At 35.9% G+C, this 20,968-nt stretch overlaps 1 protein-coding gene across 1 annotated transcript; it reads right to left on the bottom strand.

The window, feature by feature from the left end:
• Nucleotides 1–1,533: 1,533 nt before the first annotated feature.
• Nucleotides 1,534–20,517, bottom strand: wdr62 (WD repeat domain 62). Its single transcript, XM_046863088.1, has 31 exons — nt 19,960–20,517; nt 18,037–18,128; nt 17,877–17,939; nt 17,235–17,292; nt 16,830–17,000; nt 16,325–16,462; nt 14,787–14,969; nt 14,471–14,631; nt 12,483–12,654; nt 12,160–12,297; nt 11,908–12,068; nt 11,709–11,800; nt 10,759–10,884; nt 10,579–10,649; nt 10,350–10,471; nt 10,126–10,201; nt 8,928–9,039; nt 8,755–8,818; nt 8,370–8,495; nt 8,093–8,217; nt 7,768–7,829; nt 7,324–7,611; nt 7,060–7,192; nt 6,469–6,591; nt 6,104–6,226; nt 5,803–5,911; nt 5,404–5,497; nt 4,951–5,017; nt 4,056–4,745; nt 3,449–3,534; nt 1,534–2,652 (listed from the first exon to the last, which is right to left on the bottom strand). Exons 1-31 carry the CDS (start codon nt 20,116–20,118, stop codon nt 2,407–2,409), a joined length of 4,431 nt encoding a protein of 1,476 aa, XP_046719044.1. The 5' UTR covers nt 20,119–20,517; the 3' UTR covers nt 1,534–2,406.
• Nucleotides 20,518–20,968: the final 451 nt, after the last annotated feature.

Below are 20,968 nucleotides of genomic sequence, written 5' to 3'. Positions count from 1 at the left end.
GCCCAATGTAATAAAAGTATTATGAGAAGCATCCCCATATCATTAAGCATGCGCCACCATGCTTTACTGTGTACCGTGGATTGAATTCAGTGTTTGGGGGTCATCTGACAAACTATCTAACCCCTAGACCCTAAAAGTACAATCTTGCTTTCTTCAGTCCACAAAATATTGTTTCAACAGTGTGACTTCTCCGGGGCTTCTTGCCAACATCTTCTAATTGTTTGGTTGCCATTTTAAAACATTTGTTATAATTTTAGCCGAGCAGCCTATCATTCTCTGGATTTTTTTAATATGTTTTTCCATCTCCAATCAACTTTTTAATCAAGGGGTGATGTCTTTTATGAACAATGTCTGGAGTGACCCATTTTACTCAAATTTTCAGATAAATACACAGTACAACATTTGCTGCCTTCGTCCTTATATAAGGGCACTTGTTTGACACCAGTTTTTTTACCGAATAATTGTCCTCTCTAATTGAACTCCATACTGCTATTAATTTGAACACATCCTTTTCAATTAATTATTCATTTACACAGAATCAGCAACATGCATGTCATTACTGTTGGTTTCTATCAATCTACTACACCTACTAGTAAAATATTTGCCATGTAGAAATTAAATTTCTACCAAAAACAGTGATTGATCTGGTTAGTGATGTTGGACTGCTATTATTTTGAACACAACTGTATAATGCAAGATTATCAGCCATATTGTGAATTCAACTAATATACACTGGGCAACAATAACATTAAAACCACCTGTCTCATACTGTGTAGTTTCCTTCTTTTGCAACCAAAACCCATTATCTTAAGGACTCCACAAGACCTTTGGATGTGTGCTGTGGCAACAAGAGGCTAGAATCAGATTATAAGTTTTCTGCAAGTTGGAAGGTAAGGCTGCCATGGATCAGACTTGTTTATTTACACATGAGATCTGAGGAATTTGGAGGGTATGTCAACAGCCTAAACACTTTTTATGCTCCCTAAATAATTTCTAAATGTTTTTGCAGCAAATTTAAGGAATACAATTTTCCATGAATGAGTGTAATAATGCAGTAATGTTAAGTAGTTAGGTAGGCAGTAGTTGTCTAAGTAACAGCCACCTAATGCAAAGACCATGGTTTCCCAACAGAATATTGCCCTTTACCCAAAGTGCAACCAGGTGCCATCTCCTCCTCAGGTAAGAGACACAAAGTCACTCATATCTTTATGTTTGCGTGTTATCACAACACGTCAACTTTGCGTGCTGGGTGTTCACATTCTGCTAAACAGATTTCCACCATTTAAGATGCGTCACTATATTGACAATTAGTGCTATTAATTTTACCTGTCAATTGTTTTAAATGTTATGGCTTATGTACAATGATGGTGTAAATCCCAGTCTGCTGTTATACATTGACTTTTCTATACAACCCATTCACTATATCACAACCAAAGGTTAGACAGTATCAGCACTTTAACAAATGTGTAAACCAAGCTAGATCACAGCATTTTAAAAGTGGACATATTGGCCTAAAAGTAGAAAACCACACAATTCTTTAAAACCACATTCTTTATTATAAAAAAAAGCTGGTAGTTTAAGAGTTTATAGTTAAAAACATATTTACAGGTATTTGTAAAATGGCTATTAAGAAAGCCTAAGGATTGGTCAAACACATACATCTGCAACATGTACACAGCAATCTGCAAAGACACACAATGTGACCAATACAACAGGTTTTGTGCAACACTCCTCAAAACAGACAACAACGAGAAAAACACATATTTGTAACTGGGTGGCATCACCACTGTGATTTAAAAAAAAAAAAAAAAAAAAAAAAAAAAACTAAAAACTGGTCAAAAACTAATTTGCAAAAAACTTGTGAAATGAAATGAGTATGTCTCTCAATAAGCATTCACCTCAAGTAATACTTTCAACTTTTAATGAAAGGATATACCGTACCATTACCATCATCATTGCATTAAACAGCTTGTCATAGCCCAACACCTTACTAAGACACTATATTTTTCTTCACCTTAAAGACTGGGGGGGAATGACATCAAATTTGGAATTCCCTTTCAGAAAAAGCACATGTCAAACAAAAGTCTCAGTAAGCTTTTATGAAACATGTTTGTTTACTTTTATGTTGCTGTGTAGCAAAAAAAAAAAAAAACTAATTCTGCATTAATAAATAATTTGTGACAAAGACTACAGATTTTAATCAGAGCTTTAAAGTGAAACACTGGACATATGAAATACTAAAGACAAGTGCAATTAATTAAAGCACTTGTGCAAGAAAAGCAACAATAGATGCTTATTTTTGTGCAAAGAAAAAGTAAGCAGTTTTGTGTAAACAGACTTGGAAGCATCAGCATTGACAATACCTGTAGCAGATTTACTGTTCATGCTAAGCCATGTGTAGATAACTCAATTGGATTCCAACTTCTTTTCAGACATGCGTAATAGTAGCATGTCAGAGTATCTCTCTAGCAGGGCCATAGCACGATCATCCCTAAGCTGACGACCTGGAGAGTCCTCTGGTAGTTGAGTGACAACAGAGTTCAGATCCTGGGGACTAAGACAGTGAAGCTCCTGTAGAATCCCACTGAAGGCTTCCTGAAGCATGCTTTTCATCTGCATCTGCTGGTCTGACAACTCATTAATGCCTTGCAACTATGTGGAGATAAAGTTTGGCAGAGACAATTCAATTTACTGACTTTAGTAACATTTCGTCTTAAGTTTTATTCTTAACATATAAAAGTCAACTGGGATGTCCCTAGGCTAGTACATTTTGTTTCTAAATTGTCAATTTCTGACAACCGTCACAGATGGCATAAAATATTTTTTTTTGCTGTGACCTTAGTCTAGTGCGATAAAAAAAAAAAATTGTGTTGTGCATTGTATTATAAAATTGTTTGACAGAAAGCAAAGAACATGCCAGGGCAATTTTATAAATTTTTTTACTGTTGTATGCTACTGTAATTAATTAAGATTGCAAAAGCAGGGTAAACAACTATAATCTGTTAAGAGGAAGCATTGAATTCCAGAACAAACAAAATATAAAAAAATCTGCTGATGCATGCTTTTTGAAGTGCCTTTTGAGTGCATTGTGGGTAAACATATGACCAGGCATCTACTGAAAAAAAAAAGCAATAACATCTCTGTAATTACTAGTTCTAGCATGCTGACAAATATTAACCTGATTGAATAAGCTGACTTTTTGCAAGGGACATGACATGTTCCATGTTGAATAGATTTAGCATTAAAATACCTGCGTAATAAAAGGCTTATATAATAACGCAAATAAATGTTTTAAAAACAGGAGAGAGAGAGGAGAACCCGCAGGGAAAAAATCTATTAAAAAAGTATTGTTTTACATAGATAAATTAATTTGATATTTTGAACAAGAATAAGAAAAATAAATTGTCTCAGGAAGTGTAGTAATGCAAGTACTAAGTGTTAAACTCACTTTGCTGTAAAAGCTGGCTGCTCTGTGCATGGTGTGCTGGAGCACATTCACCATCTCCTTACATGCCTGCAGGTTTATAGTTTCATCTGAAAGACAAAGTCAGGAAAATGCATGAAAACATCTTGCAAATCTTCTAATACGTTGGCATGTCCCAACAGACATAAAAAAACAGATTTAAGAAAGCATTAATATTTTAATAAAATGTTATTATCCTAATGGGCAATATTCAGTGAAAATCAAGATAATCCCTGCAACCCAGGTCGGAAAAAAAAAAACCCTATTTAATATTACGTTGTTTTTTGTATGATTTTATTAAAGTTTTCTAAAACACATGAAAGGATTAATCATTTGGTTTTTAAATGACACAAATACTTACCATTTATGGTGGTATTGCAATATAGCGCAGAACTAAAATGAGTAATATCTTATTATATACCCTATAATGACGACTGCCCCAATGGTAAGAACTACAGTATACGTAAAAATGTGTCAACAAACTTGAACTTGTATGCTGGCAATTAAGAAAAGACAAATGAAAACGTAATCAGCCTGTAATGGTAAATATGCAAAAAAAAAAAAAAAAAGTATCATCTAAAGAACACAATACCTGGGTCCACAGATTCAGGTCCATCTACTGTGGTCACCGATAAGGCTGATTTTGCAGTGTTGCACTGAGTCACTGATTGTTGACTTTCCACAATCTTTTCTGGTGCTACAAGAGAGCTTTCTTTAAATGATGTTTTGAGAAGGTCAGATGATAGTCTGTGGGACATACTAGTCATCAGTTTCTTCTCAATGCGATTGATCTGCTTTGGTCTCTCTTTTCCTAACGACTTCATCTCTGTTGGACTAACCATAACCTGTCTACAGAGAGGATGCATATGTTCTGCCTGCCTTTTTAGAACATTCAAGGCAGCAGGTGGTAATGGGGAAGACAGGTCCAAATGGAGAATGGTGCGGGCGCTGAGATTATCTAGAGCAGGTGTTGCCATAGGAGGTGCTGGAATTGGAGAATGTGTCTTTAAGGTAAGAGAATGTGGTAAAGGGAGTTCTTCCTTACTATCTTGAGTCACACTATGGTCTTGATTAGGCAATGAGGCATTCCAGAGTATCTCCTTTTCATGATCCTGCTCTGGACACATGTCGAATTTCTCACCCATAGATTTATTCTTGCCATTGGTAATGTCCATGGTACTCTGACAGGAAGATTTTGATGCATCAAAAGTGGAGTTGTCAGGTTTGGGGACAACTATGCCTGGATCACTGTTGTTTTTTTCTTGTAAGATTAATGCTTTATCTGTAATTTATTAAAAAAGAACACACAAAGTATAATAAAATAATTGAAAATGCATAATGTTGGAGAGGTACAAATCAGACAATTATAACAACTGCAAAAAAGCATGTCATATTGTAACATGTAACAGGGTATTGTGTTTTAAAATTCATTAAAAATAAAATATAAGTTGAGAATTTAAGGCAAACTTAATTGCAGTGAAGCTTACCACTTTTCTTCTGATCACTTCTTATGGCATTTGAATTTAAGGCCTTAGAATTTAGTTGTGAATTGTCCTTGGAAAGAAGAGATAGATGGCAACAGGTAAAAATCAAAAGGTTCATTATTGCAACAATGACTGACCATTTAGTTTCTATACAACATTGTAAACTGTGTGAGTTTTTGTGAAGAAACATTTCAATATAATTTGTTCTTGTTGGTACTGCATGCTGTTGAATCCTTGCCCATAAATATAGCATAACAAGAAAGCAAAGAACTAACCACAAATGCATCTTCCTTTAGTCCCTATCTTCCATAGGATAAATATTTATCACTGACCAAAGCAACATTACAAATTCCACCTGAAATATACTGCTCAAACTTCAAATGACAGAACTTATGACCATTGCTTGTAACATGTCTAAATAGGTAGTGCATTTTGGCTCTAATAACACTTTAATACCTCTGTTTTCTCCATGATGCTGCTGGACTCATCTGGAATACTAGGCAGGTGCGCTCTGGGTCTGCACACAACACTGCTTCCTACAGTTGTACCACTGCAAGAATAGGAAGAAAGAACTGTCAGATATCCACCCAAATCTTTTTAAACAGACTTCCAGAACTAGCCAGTTTGCTCTTAAGCTAAATATTAGTTCAGTGTTAAGATGTTTGAACTAGTAACCACTAAATCACAATAATCGCAAGGCAGAGGTATATATTCAACATATTGCAATAAATTTTTTTTTTTACTTTCTCTATTGTTATAGATGTTAGGACAGTAAATTCTATGCAGAAAATCTAAGCAGAGTTGTTCTTATAAATCCGGTTCCTCCGTTTCTGATTTCACACATTACTCACTCACCGTATACGGCTCTGGAAGCGGGAAAGAAAACGGGTAGAAAGGCTTAGACGTGGGTTGAGGAAGTTCTCACTGGAAGGCTGCAGGTTGCGCAGGTCTGTGTTAAACTTTTCTATAAAGTAGTCAGAATAAGATGCTTTGGGATTAAGGTTTCTTTCTTTTGCTTCATGGGAGGATAAACAAAACATTATTCCAATGCTACCTTTACAAAAAGTTCAACTCTTAGAGCTAACACTAAAAAGGAAAACAATAACATTTTAAAATATTACATTACACTAAAACTGTAGTTAGAAGGCAGAAGCACCATTAGTTCCCACTGCTAAGGAGTCATAGTGTTGGCGCAGTAGATTTGCAGGCTCTTCTTCCTCCTCTTCCTCCACTCCAGAACTACCCATGGAGCTTTCCTGACTGAGCGAGTCAGTGTCCTCTAAAATGCACAATAGAGTCACAAATGTATTTAACAGCAGTATATAATAATACAGTTAAGTGAAAAAAGTTACTTTTTATTAGTAATAATGTTCCAGATCATTATGAATGGCACATAATAAAAATTATATCACACAGAATGTGTTTGAACATTACCCAAGAGGACAGCATGTAGCTTGAAATTTCCTCATGTAGCCAGTGTTGACCCTGCAGCTAAAGTATATAATGTGTTAATAAACTCACGGTCGTGGGCCTGGTCACTCTGCATCTGGTCACTTTCAGCAGAGCAGGCACTGTCAGGACTCAGCTCCTCTTCTTCTGGGTGAATTTCAGCATCGTCGCAAAGTGCCTTCACATCAAACTCTCTACAACAATTGCACAGGAACGCTCATAAGCAGCATTAACACAAATGTGAAAGCTCGTCCATTCCACACCGACACCACCACCACATCTACTGTTATGACAGTGAGCATTAAAAAAAAAAAAAAAACATGGGGAATGGGCAAAGTGTCAAAGTTGGGCAGGTAAAATCACAATGCTTTAAAATAGGACATAAGAACCTAAACAATAAGTGTTCAAATTTTAGTTTTTTTAAATTAAAGTGTACAATAGTGACATTAAAATAAATGAGATTAGTCAAAAGTGTAAGAGATTTGAACATATCACTATGGAGTTTACACAATTTCACTAATGTGAACAAGTGAAAAATAACCAAATAATGCAAATAATAAAAAAATGCATCTAGTGTGAATTAGCTAAGCTAAAGTTTGAAGTTCTAAGAGAGTAACAATTTAAACAATTGCTTAGTTTTTGTGAGGTGTTTAAAGGCACTTACCCCTCCTACTGTAGAGAGAGTAGTGCTGTTGGCTGGGTACAGAGAACAATCATTGTTCTCAGAAGAACTGAGTCTTGGGCTAAAATACTGCAAGTCTGTGTCCTGAAGCACAGAACTAAACTGTTCAGACACCTACGGCAAACACACACAAAAAAAAAATCAGTTCATACTTGTGTGTGCGAGTCTAAAATATGTAGTCATTGCAGACTATATGGAATAATAAAATTCTATATAATAAGCTATTTAACATCTACATTACAAACCCTCCCAATGTCCTCTTCATCAATATCACCACTCTCTTCTTCTTCATCTAAAAGACTGTCTAGACTCTGAGGATGAAAGTCCACTTCATGTCCCTCTTTTTCTTCTACACATTCGTTCTCGTCCTCCTCTCCTCGGCAGGGAGTGTCGGATAGAGGGAGTTGTAGGCTCCTGGTCTCCAGTACTGAACGAATAGCAAATGGATCAGCGTGTGCAGCCCAGCGCCCCTGTGGTTGATACTGAGGGACTTTCTGTGATACCACACTGCTACTGCTGCCAACTCCAGCACCCTACACACATTATGACAAAAACTCATTATTAATTCCTACATTTCTTACTATTGGTTAGATTATCATTTGTATGCTGCCAATAAAAGGCACTAGTTGCCTCCATGGTTTCAAGGCCTATATTTTTATTATCTAACAAAATAATTTTTAGGAACATACCAATCTGCGGGCCCACATAGGGAGTCGGCCATTGGTCTGTGGCATCATAAAATCCAGACTCTCTAAAGTAAATATATACACTTGATAAGAGTCAGAAGTGTATTGATTTTTCACATTTAAAAATCATTTGAGTGAGTGCTATTTGAAAAAAAGGTAATAAGAAATAAATTATTCAAATTTAAAATCAAGCCAAGACTAACCTTAGTAGAACCATTAAAAGACCTATTTGTGCAACTGATAAATCAATATTGATGATTGAATGATAATAGAACACCAGACCACATATTACATCAATGGCTTTAAAATAAAATCTGCATTCACTAACCTACTTCGGTGCCTAGCCTGCCTGGAGTCTTGTGATCTTCCTCCTTTTCCTCAAACAAACTGTTTGATTGTCCTGCTTTTGGCTCAGCTAGTCCACTGCATGGAACAGTGATGTAGGTTTCTCTCCTTTATGAAGAAATGGCAAAAAATACAATTGATCTGATGTTGATGATGGTCTTTGATGTTCTAGTGTTTAGATAAAACCAGGGTAAAAAAAACAACAACATGAGAGTGAAGATTTACACACTGGAGAATCATCTGATCAGTGACTACTGCACCTGATTGCTTGTTGTTTGCATGATACTCTGTTCAGGTTCCTCAATCCTGCTCTCCGTTTCCTCTCTGCCAGTCTCTTTCGCATCGAGTTGGTCATTTGAGAACACAGTCGCCAGAAAAACACACAGCTAATACATACACCAATCACCCCACAAAAAAAATTTAATTCAACACTGATCCTCCACATTCAGAGTCCAATACATTTTATTACTTCTCTGTTCTTTGTCCTAATGCATTACAAATACTACACTGCAGAAAATATAAATTTGCAAGAAACTATATTTACATTCTCTCACCCAACACAATTCCTGCAAGTAATATCCATTGAAAACAAAACAATTCTAGTGTTTGATAATAAGGAAGAACCAGAAGAGGTGAGACACATACCTATCACCACAGACAGTGATTAGATGCTTGCAGTCTGGACTGAATTTCATACCAGTCACAATTTCTGTGAATATGAAAATGTACAACAAAGGCTTGTGTCAAATTGAAGGAAAAAGTATTCAGCATGCACAAATAAAGTTTTTATTTTAATTTTTTTTTTTTTATTTAGTCACCAGAATGTCCAAATAGCGTTGCCACACACTCTTCTGTCTCATAATCAAAAACACAGATGCTTTTGTCTGAGCAGCTGGTGGCCAAGAACATCCCAGATGGATCAAGTTGAACCTGAAAGCAGTTGTTTTTTTAGTTTATTTTTGTAAAGAATTACAATATTTCTTCAAATGACTCTTTGAATTGAAACCAGTTCAAAAAGTGTAATTTAAATGCACAGGATGACATACAAATATATTAGCATTTGATTTATTAAACTAGTGTATAGCATCTAAACAAGTAGTGATTAATTGGTTTCAGCTGCATGGACACAAGCTGCTGCTCACAGTACTTATTTTTCTACTAGTGTTTTAACCTTTATAGCACTTTGTGTAATTTAAATTATGAAATCTGTAAAATTTTTTAATAGAAATACTGTACTTTAATATTAAACTTTAACAATCAACAATGACTTTAAATGTATGTAAGATATAGATATATATATTACACACACACACACACACACACACACACACACACACACACACACACACACACACACACACACACACACACACAATAGAAATAGTCATGTAGGATGCTGTTTATAAAGCACAATTATCATGTAATGATTGAAGCACTAAAGTAAATTATTACATATTTATAGGAAAATTGATTATCTGCCATGCACTATAAATCTCTTATAATTACTTTATTAATTGCATTGATTGTTTACTCTAAAAACATAACTTTATGACTACATGCCTACTATTTTATGGGTCCCTGATTAGCTCAAATTTCTAAAAGAAGTTTCATTCGGTTAATGTCTAACTGGTCAGGTCTGTTTTGGCAGCAACAGTCTGTTGGATCGCACCACACGGGCCAGCCATGCATCAACGAGCCTTGGCCACCATTATTCCTTCCTTGGACCATTTTTTATAGATACTGACCACTGAGAACTGGGAACGCCCCACAATAGCTGAAGTACTGGTCTGACCCAGTCATCTAGCCAATACAATTTGGCCCTTGTCCAAATCCTTACGCCTGCCAACTTTGCAGACAAAATATTCAAGTCAAGTCAAGACTTGAATATTTTGTATATATTCACTTGCTGCCTACTATATCCCAGCAGGTGCTATGATGAATCAGTATTTTCTCCTACCATTCAATGTTATAAGGTCATAATTTTGATGCCTGCTCCATGTATATCCTACTACACACCTTAAGAACTGGGCCATCATCAGTCAAGGATCCCTTAAAGCACTTTTTCATCTTGCCACTCTTCACATTGTATACTCTGAAAAATAGTCAACAAAAAGGGAATCATCAGAATACTTTATTAATTCCCTCATCAAATTGTTTAATCTTAATAGGATTCTCTCACAGGAGATAATCTTCTCTCACATTTAACTTTAATCACAAAAAGATTGAAAGACAGACAGAACCTTATGTTGCGGTCTTGGCAGGCAATGGCAGTGTGTGTGAGGGTAGCATCCAGGTCCATATCATATAATGTACTTTTCTCTACCACATGATGTGACCTTGAAAAAGTCGGGTCCTGGGAAGTCTGCAATGATACAATCATATTCAGTTAGAGCAAAACAATAGAGACAGTATCTTCTTGTGTGACAAGTGATAAAACCAGTCCCAACATGATAAGCTCTGCCTACTTACCTTTTCAGCAGAGCGAAAGTAAATGCTCTTGTCTGCACCACAGCTAACCATGGAAACCTTTGGACCTATACCTACAAAAACAACAAAATATTTTCTAGTAGGAGCAATTTGTAATCGGAAAATTGATGCATTCACAACATGCGAAAGCAAATAAATATTTAAGACCTTTCTGAAACTGACCTGTAAATTTCATGGCAGTGACAGATGCTGAATGGTCATAAACAGTCTGTAAAAGACTGTAGCTTTTGTCCATATTGAATAAATGTATGAGCCGATCACGACCCGCTGAGGCCAACAGATGCACACCTGGTTGCAAAAAAGCTTATATTATTATATTTTTAAAACATTTCCTACAACATGAGGTGATGCATCAAGAAAGGGGGAAAAAGTGTTGCAAATCAGCCATTACTCTTTCCAAAGCAATTCAATTTTTACATGTTTATATTTACATGTTTCTCATGTCATGAAAATGTTTGCATAATTATTATACAATAAAAATTATGATGTACTGCCGACATGTGGTTGTGGTATGTTGCACTAATAAAAAAAAAAAAAAAATGTGATGACAAAATCTGAGACGATTTAAAACAGTCAGCATATTTCCTCCCAGCTCATACCAGCCACTTCCTCACAAGACTCGGTCAGCAACAAATGCACTACCTCAGTGTTTTAACCGACAGGAAAACATTAAAAGCGTTCCTTGAAATATTGAACAGACAGTACTAGGAAGAAAAGCAGTTCTCCAACTTCTATACTGTGGGCTGCTTATAAGGATTGAAAATAAAAGTGCATTTTATAGCATCCCATGGATTTTACCACTTCAGATTTGTAGCTGGTTAGTTGCGTATACATATTTTGTAAGCAACATATCCCTGCCCTGGAGAACTAGTTAAATATTTTGGTAACCTAATTAATAAATTAACCAAAAAAATGTCCTTTATGACACCAATTTGTTTATTTTTGATTGAAAATTACATAGTGGATTGTGCTGGCTTTGTTGATAATCAAATTTTCGTACAGCTAAATGAGTTCTGTAAAACTGATGAATGTAAAATTAGTTTGATCTTAATAAAAGAAAATGTTTAGTCTGATGCATAAAAAACCTCAATTAAACGTTGTTGTAAACTTACCAGTCTCGGTGGGAGAGAACGCCAGACATAAAATCTCAGAATCGTGCGCCTCAATCCTCAGAAGTTCATCCATGAACTGAAGTCCATAAATTCTGAGAGAAAATAAAAGTCAAACAGACAAAGTGAGTAAGACAATCAATCCGAATTATTACAATCTAATCCGTTGTGAATATGTATCATTAACCAAAACACGCCTCACCTTAGGTTTCCACTCCGATCTCCCACTGCCAGGTGCTGGCCATCAGGGCTGATTCCTAGGACTCTGATTCCAAATTTGCCATCTTGATTACCCTCAGCTTTGTCTGGTGGGGCCTTAAGGTGCCCCGTGTCATTATCCACATACACAATCTTCACCAAGTCCTTTAACAAACATGCATATATACAATGAAAATATATTGCATACATTAACTAATATTTGTACATTGTCTTAAGGAAATCCACAAACATGTACCTGACTGTAGTGGTTAGAGCTTTGGGACTGGTTTTGCTGTAAATCAATGTTCCAAAGACGAATGGTGTTGTCAGATGAACAGGTAAGAAAAGATCCAGGCAACAAAGCTGCAGGGGAATCTTCCAACTCTGGGTAGGTCTAAGAAGAAGTTTAAATGAATACAGACTAAGAAAATAATATTTAGAAAAAACATCATGTATGTTATATGTAGCAATTTTAATTACATGTAATAACAATCTAATAGTATCTAAAACAATAACTGCAAAACAAAAAAGATAATTGCATGAAAACAGAAATGTGTGTTGATCTGAAAGCATCGATACCTCAACACTCCAGACACAAGAACTATGGTACAGGGAAGAGTAGACCTTCTCTACATTCTTGACATCATGTACATCCCAAACATATACACTATGGTCATTATAGACACACGTCAGTTGACTGGTCACAGGGTCATGCGTCAACGCCAATGTATCGGGATACTCTGCCTCTAGCCTATGTGCGGTTAACAGAAAAGAAATTGCATAATTTTACACATTTACGATCAACAATGAATCACATTTAGCGAGTCCAAAATTGTGGGAAGGACATATTTAGCAATGATTGTAAAAAAATAAAATAATAGAAAGAAAATAAAAAGAAAGAAAGAAAGAAAGAAAGAAAGAAAGAAAGAAAGAAAGAAAGAAAGAAAGAAAGAAAGAAAGAAAGAAAGAAAGAAAGAAACAATGGTATATGTATTTATTAACTCTTAAACTCCCATTATATGGCAGTACAGGAAAACATGGAATTGTTTGCCATTATTAGTCGAGGCACAAAACTCCATAAAGCTATAATGCTAGCAAAGTTCCTGACAAATACACCCCCTCAACTCAGAATTCCTACTTCATATTTACAGGTCAGCAATATATTAGCATATTTTGCTGCACAAAGCTTTAGCAATAAACACAAACCCTCTTACGATTAACTGTATGTTGTTGTATAAGTTTTGAAAGAATCGAAATAGAGACTTATTGGTTTTTACACCTATAACACTGACTATACATTTCATTATTTCAAGAAGTTAGCTGCCTAGAATGTTGCCGTCTGGATGCATGAGGTTAAAAACATCATTCTGAGCTCCAATTTCCCACTTCTGAGGCAAGTTAAATTGACCATATTTACTAACCTGAAAAATAATCTAGTGGTTCATACTACACTGATGTCCTAATTTTAGACAATATTACCCATTTATAAAAACAGAAATAACAACTACAGATCAGCTATAAAACAGCTACAACCCGGTTTCCGAAATGTTGGGACGTTTTTTTAAATTTGAATAAAATGAAAACTAAAAGACTTTTAAAATCACATGAGCCAATATTTTATTCAAAATAGAACATACATGTTTTAACTGGGACTTTTATGCACAAAATGAGCTCGTTTCAAATTTAATGCCTTCTACTGGTCTCAAAAAAGTTGGCACGGAGGCATGTTTACCATTGTGTAGCATCTCCTCTTCTTTTCAAAACATTTTGACGATGTCTGGGGATTGAGGTTATGAAGTTTCTGGAGTTCTGCTGTTGGAATTTGGTCCCATTTTTGCCTGATATCGGTTTTCAGTTGTTGAAGAGTGCATGGTCGTCTTTGGCGTATTTTTCGTTAAATGACGCAGCCAATTTTCTCTATAGGTGAAAGATTTGGACTGCAGGCAGGCCAATTCAGCACCCTGACTCTTCTACTACAAAGCCATGCTGTTGTAATAGCTGCAGTATTTGGTTTTGCACTGTCCTGCTGAAATACACAAGGCTTTCCCTGAAATAGACGCCACCTGGAGGTGAGCATATGTTGCTTTAAAACCTTTACATACCTTTCAGCATTCATACTGCATTCCAAAACATGCAAGCTACCCATTCCATATGCACTTATGCACCCCCATACCATCAGAGATGCTGGCTTTTAAACGGAACGCTGGAAGGTCTCCCTCCTTTTTAACCCAGAGGACACGGCTGGGTGTCAATTAACTTGATTAGTTGCTAGATGTTCTTCCAGCTGAATATTGTCAAAATCTCTGCCCTTTGTTGCCCCTGTGCCAACTTTTTTGAGACCTGTAGCAGGTGTCAAATTTGAAATGAGCTAATTTTGTGTATAAAAGTGTAAAATTTCTTAGTTTAAACATTTATGTTCTCTATGTTATATTGTAAATAAAATATTAGCTCATGTGATTTAAATGTCTTTTAGTTTTCATTTTATTCAGATTTTAAAAAACATCCCAACATTACCAAAATTCGGGCTGTAGAACATTTTAATCTATATACTTAGAGAGAAAACTTACTTAGGCTGCATGCCCTGAGAGACATCCACTCCTAGACAGTGAGGCTGGGGCAACGTGGTGATGTAATGCAGGTTTTGTGGGCTAAAAACCCGCACTGTACCATCTGAACAGCCGCAAAATATGAAAGATTCACTAACAGATAAACAGCGGGCGGACGATGTCTGCAAGAAAAATCATAAACACGAACAATACACAGAATCAGTTTTGACAGAGTTATATGAGGTGTTAAACAATACTATGAAAATAGCTACACGAAATATCTATTTAAACTGTTTTGATCATTATAATTGTGTGTTCACTCTACAATGTGACTCACTTTGAGATCAACCCATAAATCCAGCTGCCGGTTGCTGTTGAATTGACACAGCAGACCAGTATGGGTGATACAGTAAGTGCTGCTCGACATAGTGCCACGGCCACACACCAAATCACAGAATTCACTATTCTGGTGTTCTCCTAGCAACCCTGATCGACCAATCAGGGGCACTGTACTGTTCACCTACAAGCAAACCATAAAAAGATATAATTAACATGAAAAATAAAAACTTCCAACAGCAATTTTACTCAACTTTGTGCTTATTTAACAAAAAAATAAATATTACAAAGACTGGGGTACAATTGTAAGTACATGCATGTGATGTAATACAAATACTTTTTATTAGGGATGCACCGAAATAAAAATTCTTGGCTGAAACCGAAAACCGAAAAAGAAGGAAAGCAAGGCCGAAAACCGAAAAAAACCGAAACACCGAAAGAAATTATTGCAATTATTATTACCATTGCATTTATGTCTATGACTGTGTACTAAACTTACTAAAATCAAGGCATTTCAATTGCATAAATTAATATTAAAGTTTCAAAGAATTAATCAATTACAAATTATTAAAATATTTATTTATAGCACATTGCAACAATGCACAGGATAAAATAAATTAAAATTTTGTCTTAAATGTTTAACTTAAATGCACTCATGTGTACATTAAATAATAATGTACAGACCCTCTGGCCTGCTGAAAGGTTGTAAAATTAAATATGTTCTTTCATAAAAACAAAGTGCATTCAGAACAAGTGCAACTGCTTAAAGATACAATACAACACTATCACTGGGAAACTTCCTGCCTTTCCAAAAACCTCCACCACAGACAGAGTGCGCATGCTCGGAGGGGTTTTGCTTTTCTGTGCGTTTGCGTTCCTCTGATATTCAGCATAGCGATCGGGATGTTTGGATTTCAGGTGATAAATTAAACCCGAAGTGGAGAAAGTTTTTGCAGACGAAATTTCATCATTACATGTTTTGCAAATCGCTATCCGTGGGTCTTTCTCAGATATACTGAAACACGTCCACACGCAGACATGTTTTAGACAGGCACGTGCGGGCCGCGGTTTTTGTTTGCGTCATCACAACAAACTGTTTCGGCCGTGTTTTTTCGGTGATCAAAGTCTTTCGGCCGAAAATGCACTTTTGGGCCATTTTCGGCCGAAAATTTGGTGCATCCCTACTTTTTATGAAAGTAAATATAAAATAAATGCTTTAAATCAAATTAGATGACATTCAGAATCAGAACGATAAAAGAAAGCAAAATAAATAAATACATGACTTATTGGAACTGAGTGGAACATTTGTAACAATGATATACTGTAGAACTGTGTCTTTAAAACTTTACCAATCATTAAGAATATGTTCAAATGTACATTAAAAACAAGAACACAGAAATGACTGTATATCTGTCTACTAAATTCTTTGCAGTCAGCATTAATTCAGATCAAATCATTAAGATGGTATCTAGTCTGCTATTTCTTGACAATCTCCTACCAAAGAATTCATCAATTTAACAAAGAAACGTTTCTTCTTACACGTCTTTCCTTGGACGCATCCAGATACCAGAATTTCACATGTCTGTTTCCTGCAGTGACAAAGTAGCTACTGTCCTCGGAGAAGGAGACGGCCAACACACGACTAGACACTTTATTTGATGCAATAACGGTCCCTTTCTGCAAAGAAAAGCAGTAGTGCTTGACTTCAGTCCTAAACGTATCAAGTCAAGTCAAGTCAAAACACCCCTTTCAAATTATCCATGCATGTGATTACTACCCAATAAAAGAACAGCAATAACCAACAAAAGCTTTGTAACTAATACAGGCATAGAACCACAGTGTATGACAGTCAGAAATTCCTCAAGATTTGCTCAAGAAACAATGAAAGAAAAGAATGAAACCTCATTTTAAATTAATGTTAAACATAACTGAATAATAGTACAAATATCAACAAGAAATTATAATAATTGTTCATTTAATAGTCTAATGCATCCATTACAAAAATATTCCTCTACCTTTGGAAAAGAGAAATGACTAAACCTACCTTCCACTCCCAGACACTGACGGTCCTGTCATGCTGAAATCCAACAGACACAATGTAGCTGCCATTAGTAGAAAAAGCAACACAGGCAACTCCATACTTGTGGCACTGGACCTCGGCCACCTGAGTACGCTCTGCCACATCCCACACCCTCACGCAGGGCATGTGTCCACTCTGATCATACAAAAAAATAAAAAATACAAATTCAATAAGCAAAATTAAAACAAGCGACTGTGCATAAATTACCAAGCAAACCATGAAATCACACACAACAGAGACTGACAAAGATTACAAATCAGTCACCAGCAAGCAATTAGTGTAAAACGTTACATCACAATAGATATTTAAATACTCAAAATCATTAGGAACAAAAAAAGATTTATTTTTGAAAGATTTAAAGCCTCTTACCTCACCAGTGACCAAATATTTTCCATTCTGTGAGAATGCTAAAGCACTGAAGGTTTTCCTGTGAAACAAATATAAAATTCTGCTAGTTTAGTAAAAAACCTGCTAAACAAGGACCATTTACCTCAAGGGTGGACAATGCATCTTTTTAAATGGTAAAAAAAAAAAAGGAAAAGAAATCATGTTTATTTATGAAAAAAAAATTTAATTATTGAAAGAATTGGTTACTAAAAAAACAACAACATTTATTTTGTTTTTTTTGTTTATGTTTAACTATGAGGCAAACTAACTATTTTTTTTTCTTTCTTTTCTTTTTTTCCCTGAAAAATCTTGAACCTCTACCGATCCCAAGTATTTTAAAATTAGAAACAAACTAATTTAATTCAATTATTTGGCCAAGCACAAATAGCAAATATCTTAGTGCACAGTGAATACAGTAGCATAGAATTCAAATCTAAAATAAAACATACATTAAATATTTGAGGAATCCCATATTATACAGCAATATTTATTACACATGCAGCTCTGACAAGAGCCGATTTCAATACAAGTACTTTGAACAACTACAAGTTTTGAAGAGAGAAATTTCTCTGTAAATCTTACACCTAAAGCACACCACTAATTCAGTGTCAATTGCTCACATACCTTGATGTATTAAAGATATGGCTTTGATTGTTTGTCTTTGGATTCAGGAGAACAATGACACATCTGAAACAGAAGAATACTCCCAAGTTTATTAGATCTAGATACAAGTTACTAAAAATAGGCATTAAGTGTAACTAAAGTCATTTCAGATTTAGCTTACCCTGCAGGGTATGCAACAGTGCCTGTATTTGGGTCACAGGCCAAACCACTGTTGGTGGTTGTGGTGATTCCCAGAACTCTTTCCAGGACAACCTGCAGATATAAACAAATCTCTGAACACATGCAGTATTTGAGAAAAGCAGCTTCAAGTAGCTCACAAAAGAACTTAAATATTAAATCTTTTTACATCAGTTTTAAGCCAGAAATTAATCAACAGAATTGAATGTCCATTTCAGGTTTTCCTTGGCCACACAATAATTGTTACAGATTGTTTACCCAGTAGATTATATTTATTTGGCAATTTTTTAATCAGGTGTAAAAAATACAAAAATACAAAATGATGACCTACTACAAAATGTAAGAATTTTAGTTCTTGATAGCAAGAGTAATGTGATTAACACACATAAAATCCTTTTGGAAAGCATTTAGATTTACAGACACCCTTATCCACAGCGACTTAGTTGTCTCATTTATACCACTGAGCACTTAAAGGGTAAGGGCCTTGCTTGGGGGCTCAGAATTGACAACTTTGTGGTGCTGGGATTTAAACTTACAAGCTTCTATTCAGAAGTCTGACATCTTAGCCATTGTGCTACCACTTCCTGATGAAACAGTCCACGAAAGTAGTGTCTCATCAATTGCTCACTATATTGTCCTTTATAGCAACAATTAAAGAAGTATGTTGTTATGGAAGCGCTCACCATGCACTTCTGAATACACATCCATGTTCTCATTGAATTTATCAAGATGAGCATCATGGATATGGACTTTGTAACCGCTGTGCGGTTGTTTTTTAGCAGAACGTTTTACTATATTTTTAAAGCAGTCTTGCTGATTTGTAATCTAGAGCGGCGAGAAATCTTTTATTTGGTCCATTAACGGCTCCCTCACCAATCTGGTCCTCAGCTTTTGGAACATCTTGGTGTTGCTGCATTCGCAAGGACAAAGACAGCACATAGACTAAGCTAACGCAGCTGTACTTATCATCTCAGATCCTCCTATACATACTACTATATAAACATTTCAACTGTTTAGTTCTGATTTTGTGATAAAAAAAAGAAAGATGAAAATTTACACTTCAGTGAAAATAAATTAATTTTATAATGTCTTGGTTAAAAATTCAAAGTCTGAATAAAAATGTAATAAGGAATAATAATAATAATAATAATAATTTAAGTTCTAAGCAATTTCTATCCACAGAAAAATAAATAATAATTATTTATATTACTGTTTTTTGCTCTCTACAGGTTGCTATATTAAAATAAAACAAAAAATAAAACCAATGGGCCAATTCATGGAAGATTTGCGAAGAAATGTCATGCTCCTTTGTAAAAGTATTTATTAAATACAAAAAAAACCTGTAGTTAATTTGATACATGGTGTGGTTGCTGTACTTTGTAGATTAATTTGATATCCTTAACGTTAAAGTATTTGCTATTTTATTTTAAAGTACATTGTGATGTATCTTTGCCCAACCCTGTGAGGTTCACACTTTGCAGGCCCCAAACTTTGCAGTCGGTTTTACACCAAGTCAAAAACGTACAAAGTGCAGGAGAATCGATCCATGTGATCAATTATATAAAATCAGTGATACTTGAACAAAGAACAAAAACAACAACACAATTCGAATCAAGGGCACGGGTTTAGTTTTGTTCGGCGAGTTGAATGATGGAAAACGGGATTGTGTTTGTTGGAAGCAGCTTCCTGAACTCGGGAAATCTGTTACAACCACTGATTACATGTCAGGGTTTGTCTGAAAACGGGCGTGATGAGTGAGTAAAAACGGGTGGAATGACGTGCCAAGTAGAGCAAATGGCTAAAGCGGATTGTTGTGTAAAGGCCGGACTTCTCACAGCACCTCATCTCCTCTCCTCTCTTCTCTTCTTCTAACTTCCTCGAGCCGAACACATATATATATACATACCCGAGTGTGAATGTCTCTTTTGTGGCTTTGTCGACTGTTCCTCCTCGCTTTCACGTGAACATTGCTGCTGTTTGGTTTCTTCACCCGGGAGGTCAAAGAACTCGCATTTATTCCCCCAGAAAAAGAAGAAAGAGAGGAAAGAGAAGCTCCTTCCGCCATGGCGAGGTCACATAAAGACAAAAACTGATGCTGCAGAAGCGCCTGAAACCCCCGAGAAGCCTTCACACAACTTTTAGTTCTCAGTGTGTTTACTTAGTAAATCCTGCCCGATAAAACAAGTAATTAAACTGCTTATTAAAGTTATCCAACTGTCTATAAACACACGTAAAACCGCTCTGCGTGTTGTATTCAATATGAGGAGAAAAAAAACACCCCACTTCAAACAACACTGTGGAGAACTACAATACAACAACACTCCAAGCTCCAGGCGGACGCGGAGGAGAAGCTGCAGCTCTGCCGAGACGTTTCATAGGGCGGCACTGAGTTTCAAACACTGGACCTGTCCTAATCCAATCCCAAAACAACTATGCTCCCTTCCCTTAATCCCTTCTGATACTTTCCTTCTCGCGCGGAAATGACAGCCGCCCAGCCCCCACACTCCCACCTAGTGTTCAGGGGAAGTGCGGTCGGGTCGTTTGTCTTCTTTTGCTTATTTGCTACTCGTTCACAGACCCAAGAAAACGCTCGTTATCGCCACCTAGTGGCTAAATATAAAAACCTGCTTGGAATCTATTTTGCTCGGTTTGGAGCGATACAGACTGAGAACCGATACCACATGAGCGTTTTCTGGATTTACGCCTCTTGAAACCGTCTTTCTTTAATAATACACTTTCCTGATTCGTATTAGTCACGTGTTTTTTAACCACACATGTCACTACGTCAATGTAATTAATTGATTAATTAATGACCACTAACAATCAACTTTACTGACTTATATATTTTATAGAAATTGTTATATGTGTACAGACTGCAAATAGAAGAAGAAGATTATAAGAAAAATAATGGAGAT

The sequence above is a fragment of the Silurus meridionalis genome, chromosome 12 (genome assembly GCF_014805685.1).
Source record: "Silurus meridionalis isolate SWU-2019-XX chromosome 12, ASM1480568v1, whole genome shotgun sequence".
NCBI lineage: Eukaryota > Metazoa > Chordata > Actinopteri > Siluriformes > Siluridae > Silurus > Silurus meridionalis.
Note: the sequence above shows the minus strand (reverse complement) of the source record. Positions and strands in the feature narration are given on the sequence as shown.

What these genes read in the sequence shown, in the direction of transcription:
- wdr62 (XM_046863088.1), bottom strand. Translation starts at nt 20,118, where the DNA reads ATGGCGGAAGGAGCTTCTCTTTCCTCTCTTTCTTCTTTTTCTGGGGGA. An exon ending in CTTGTGTCTGGAGTGTTGAG is followed by an intron (nt 12,298 to 12,482) that starts GTATCGATGCTT and finishes ACTTCTTCTTAG; the next exon opens with ACCTACCCAGAGTTGGAAGA. An exon ending in GAGTGACCAGGCCCACGACC is followed by an intron (nt 6,227 to 6,468) that starts GTGAGTTTATTA and finishes TGTGCATTTTAG; the next exon opens with AGGACACTGACTCGCTCAGT.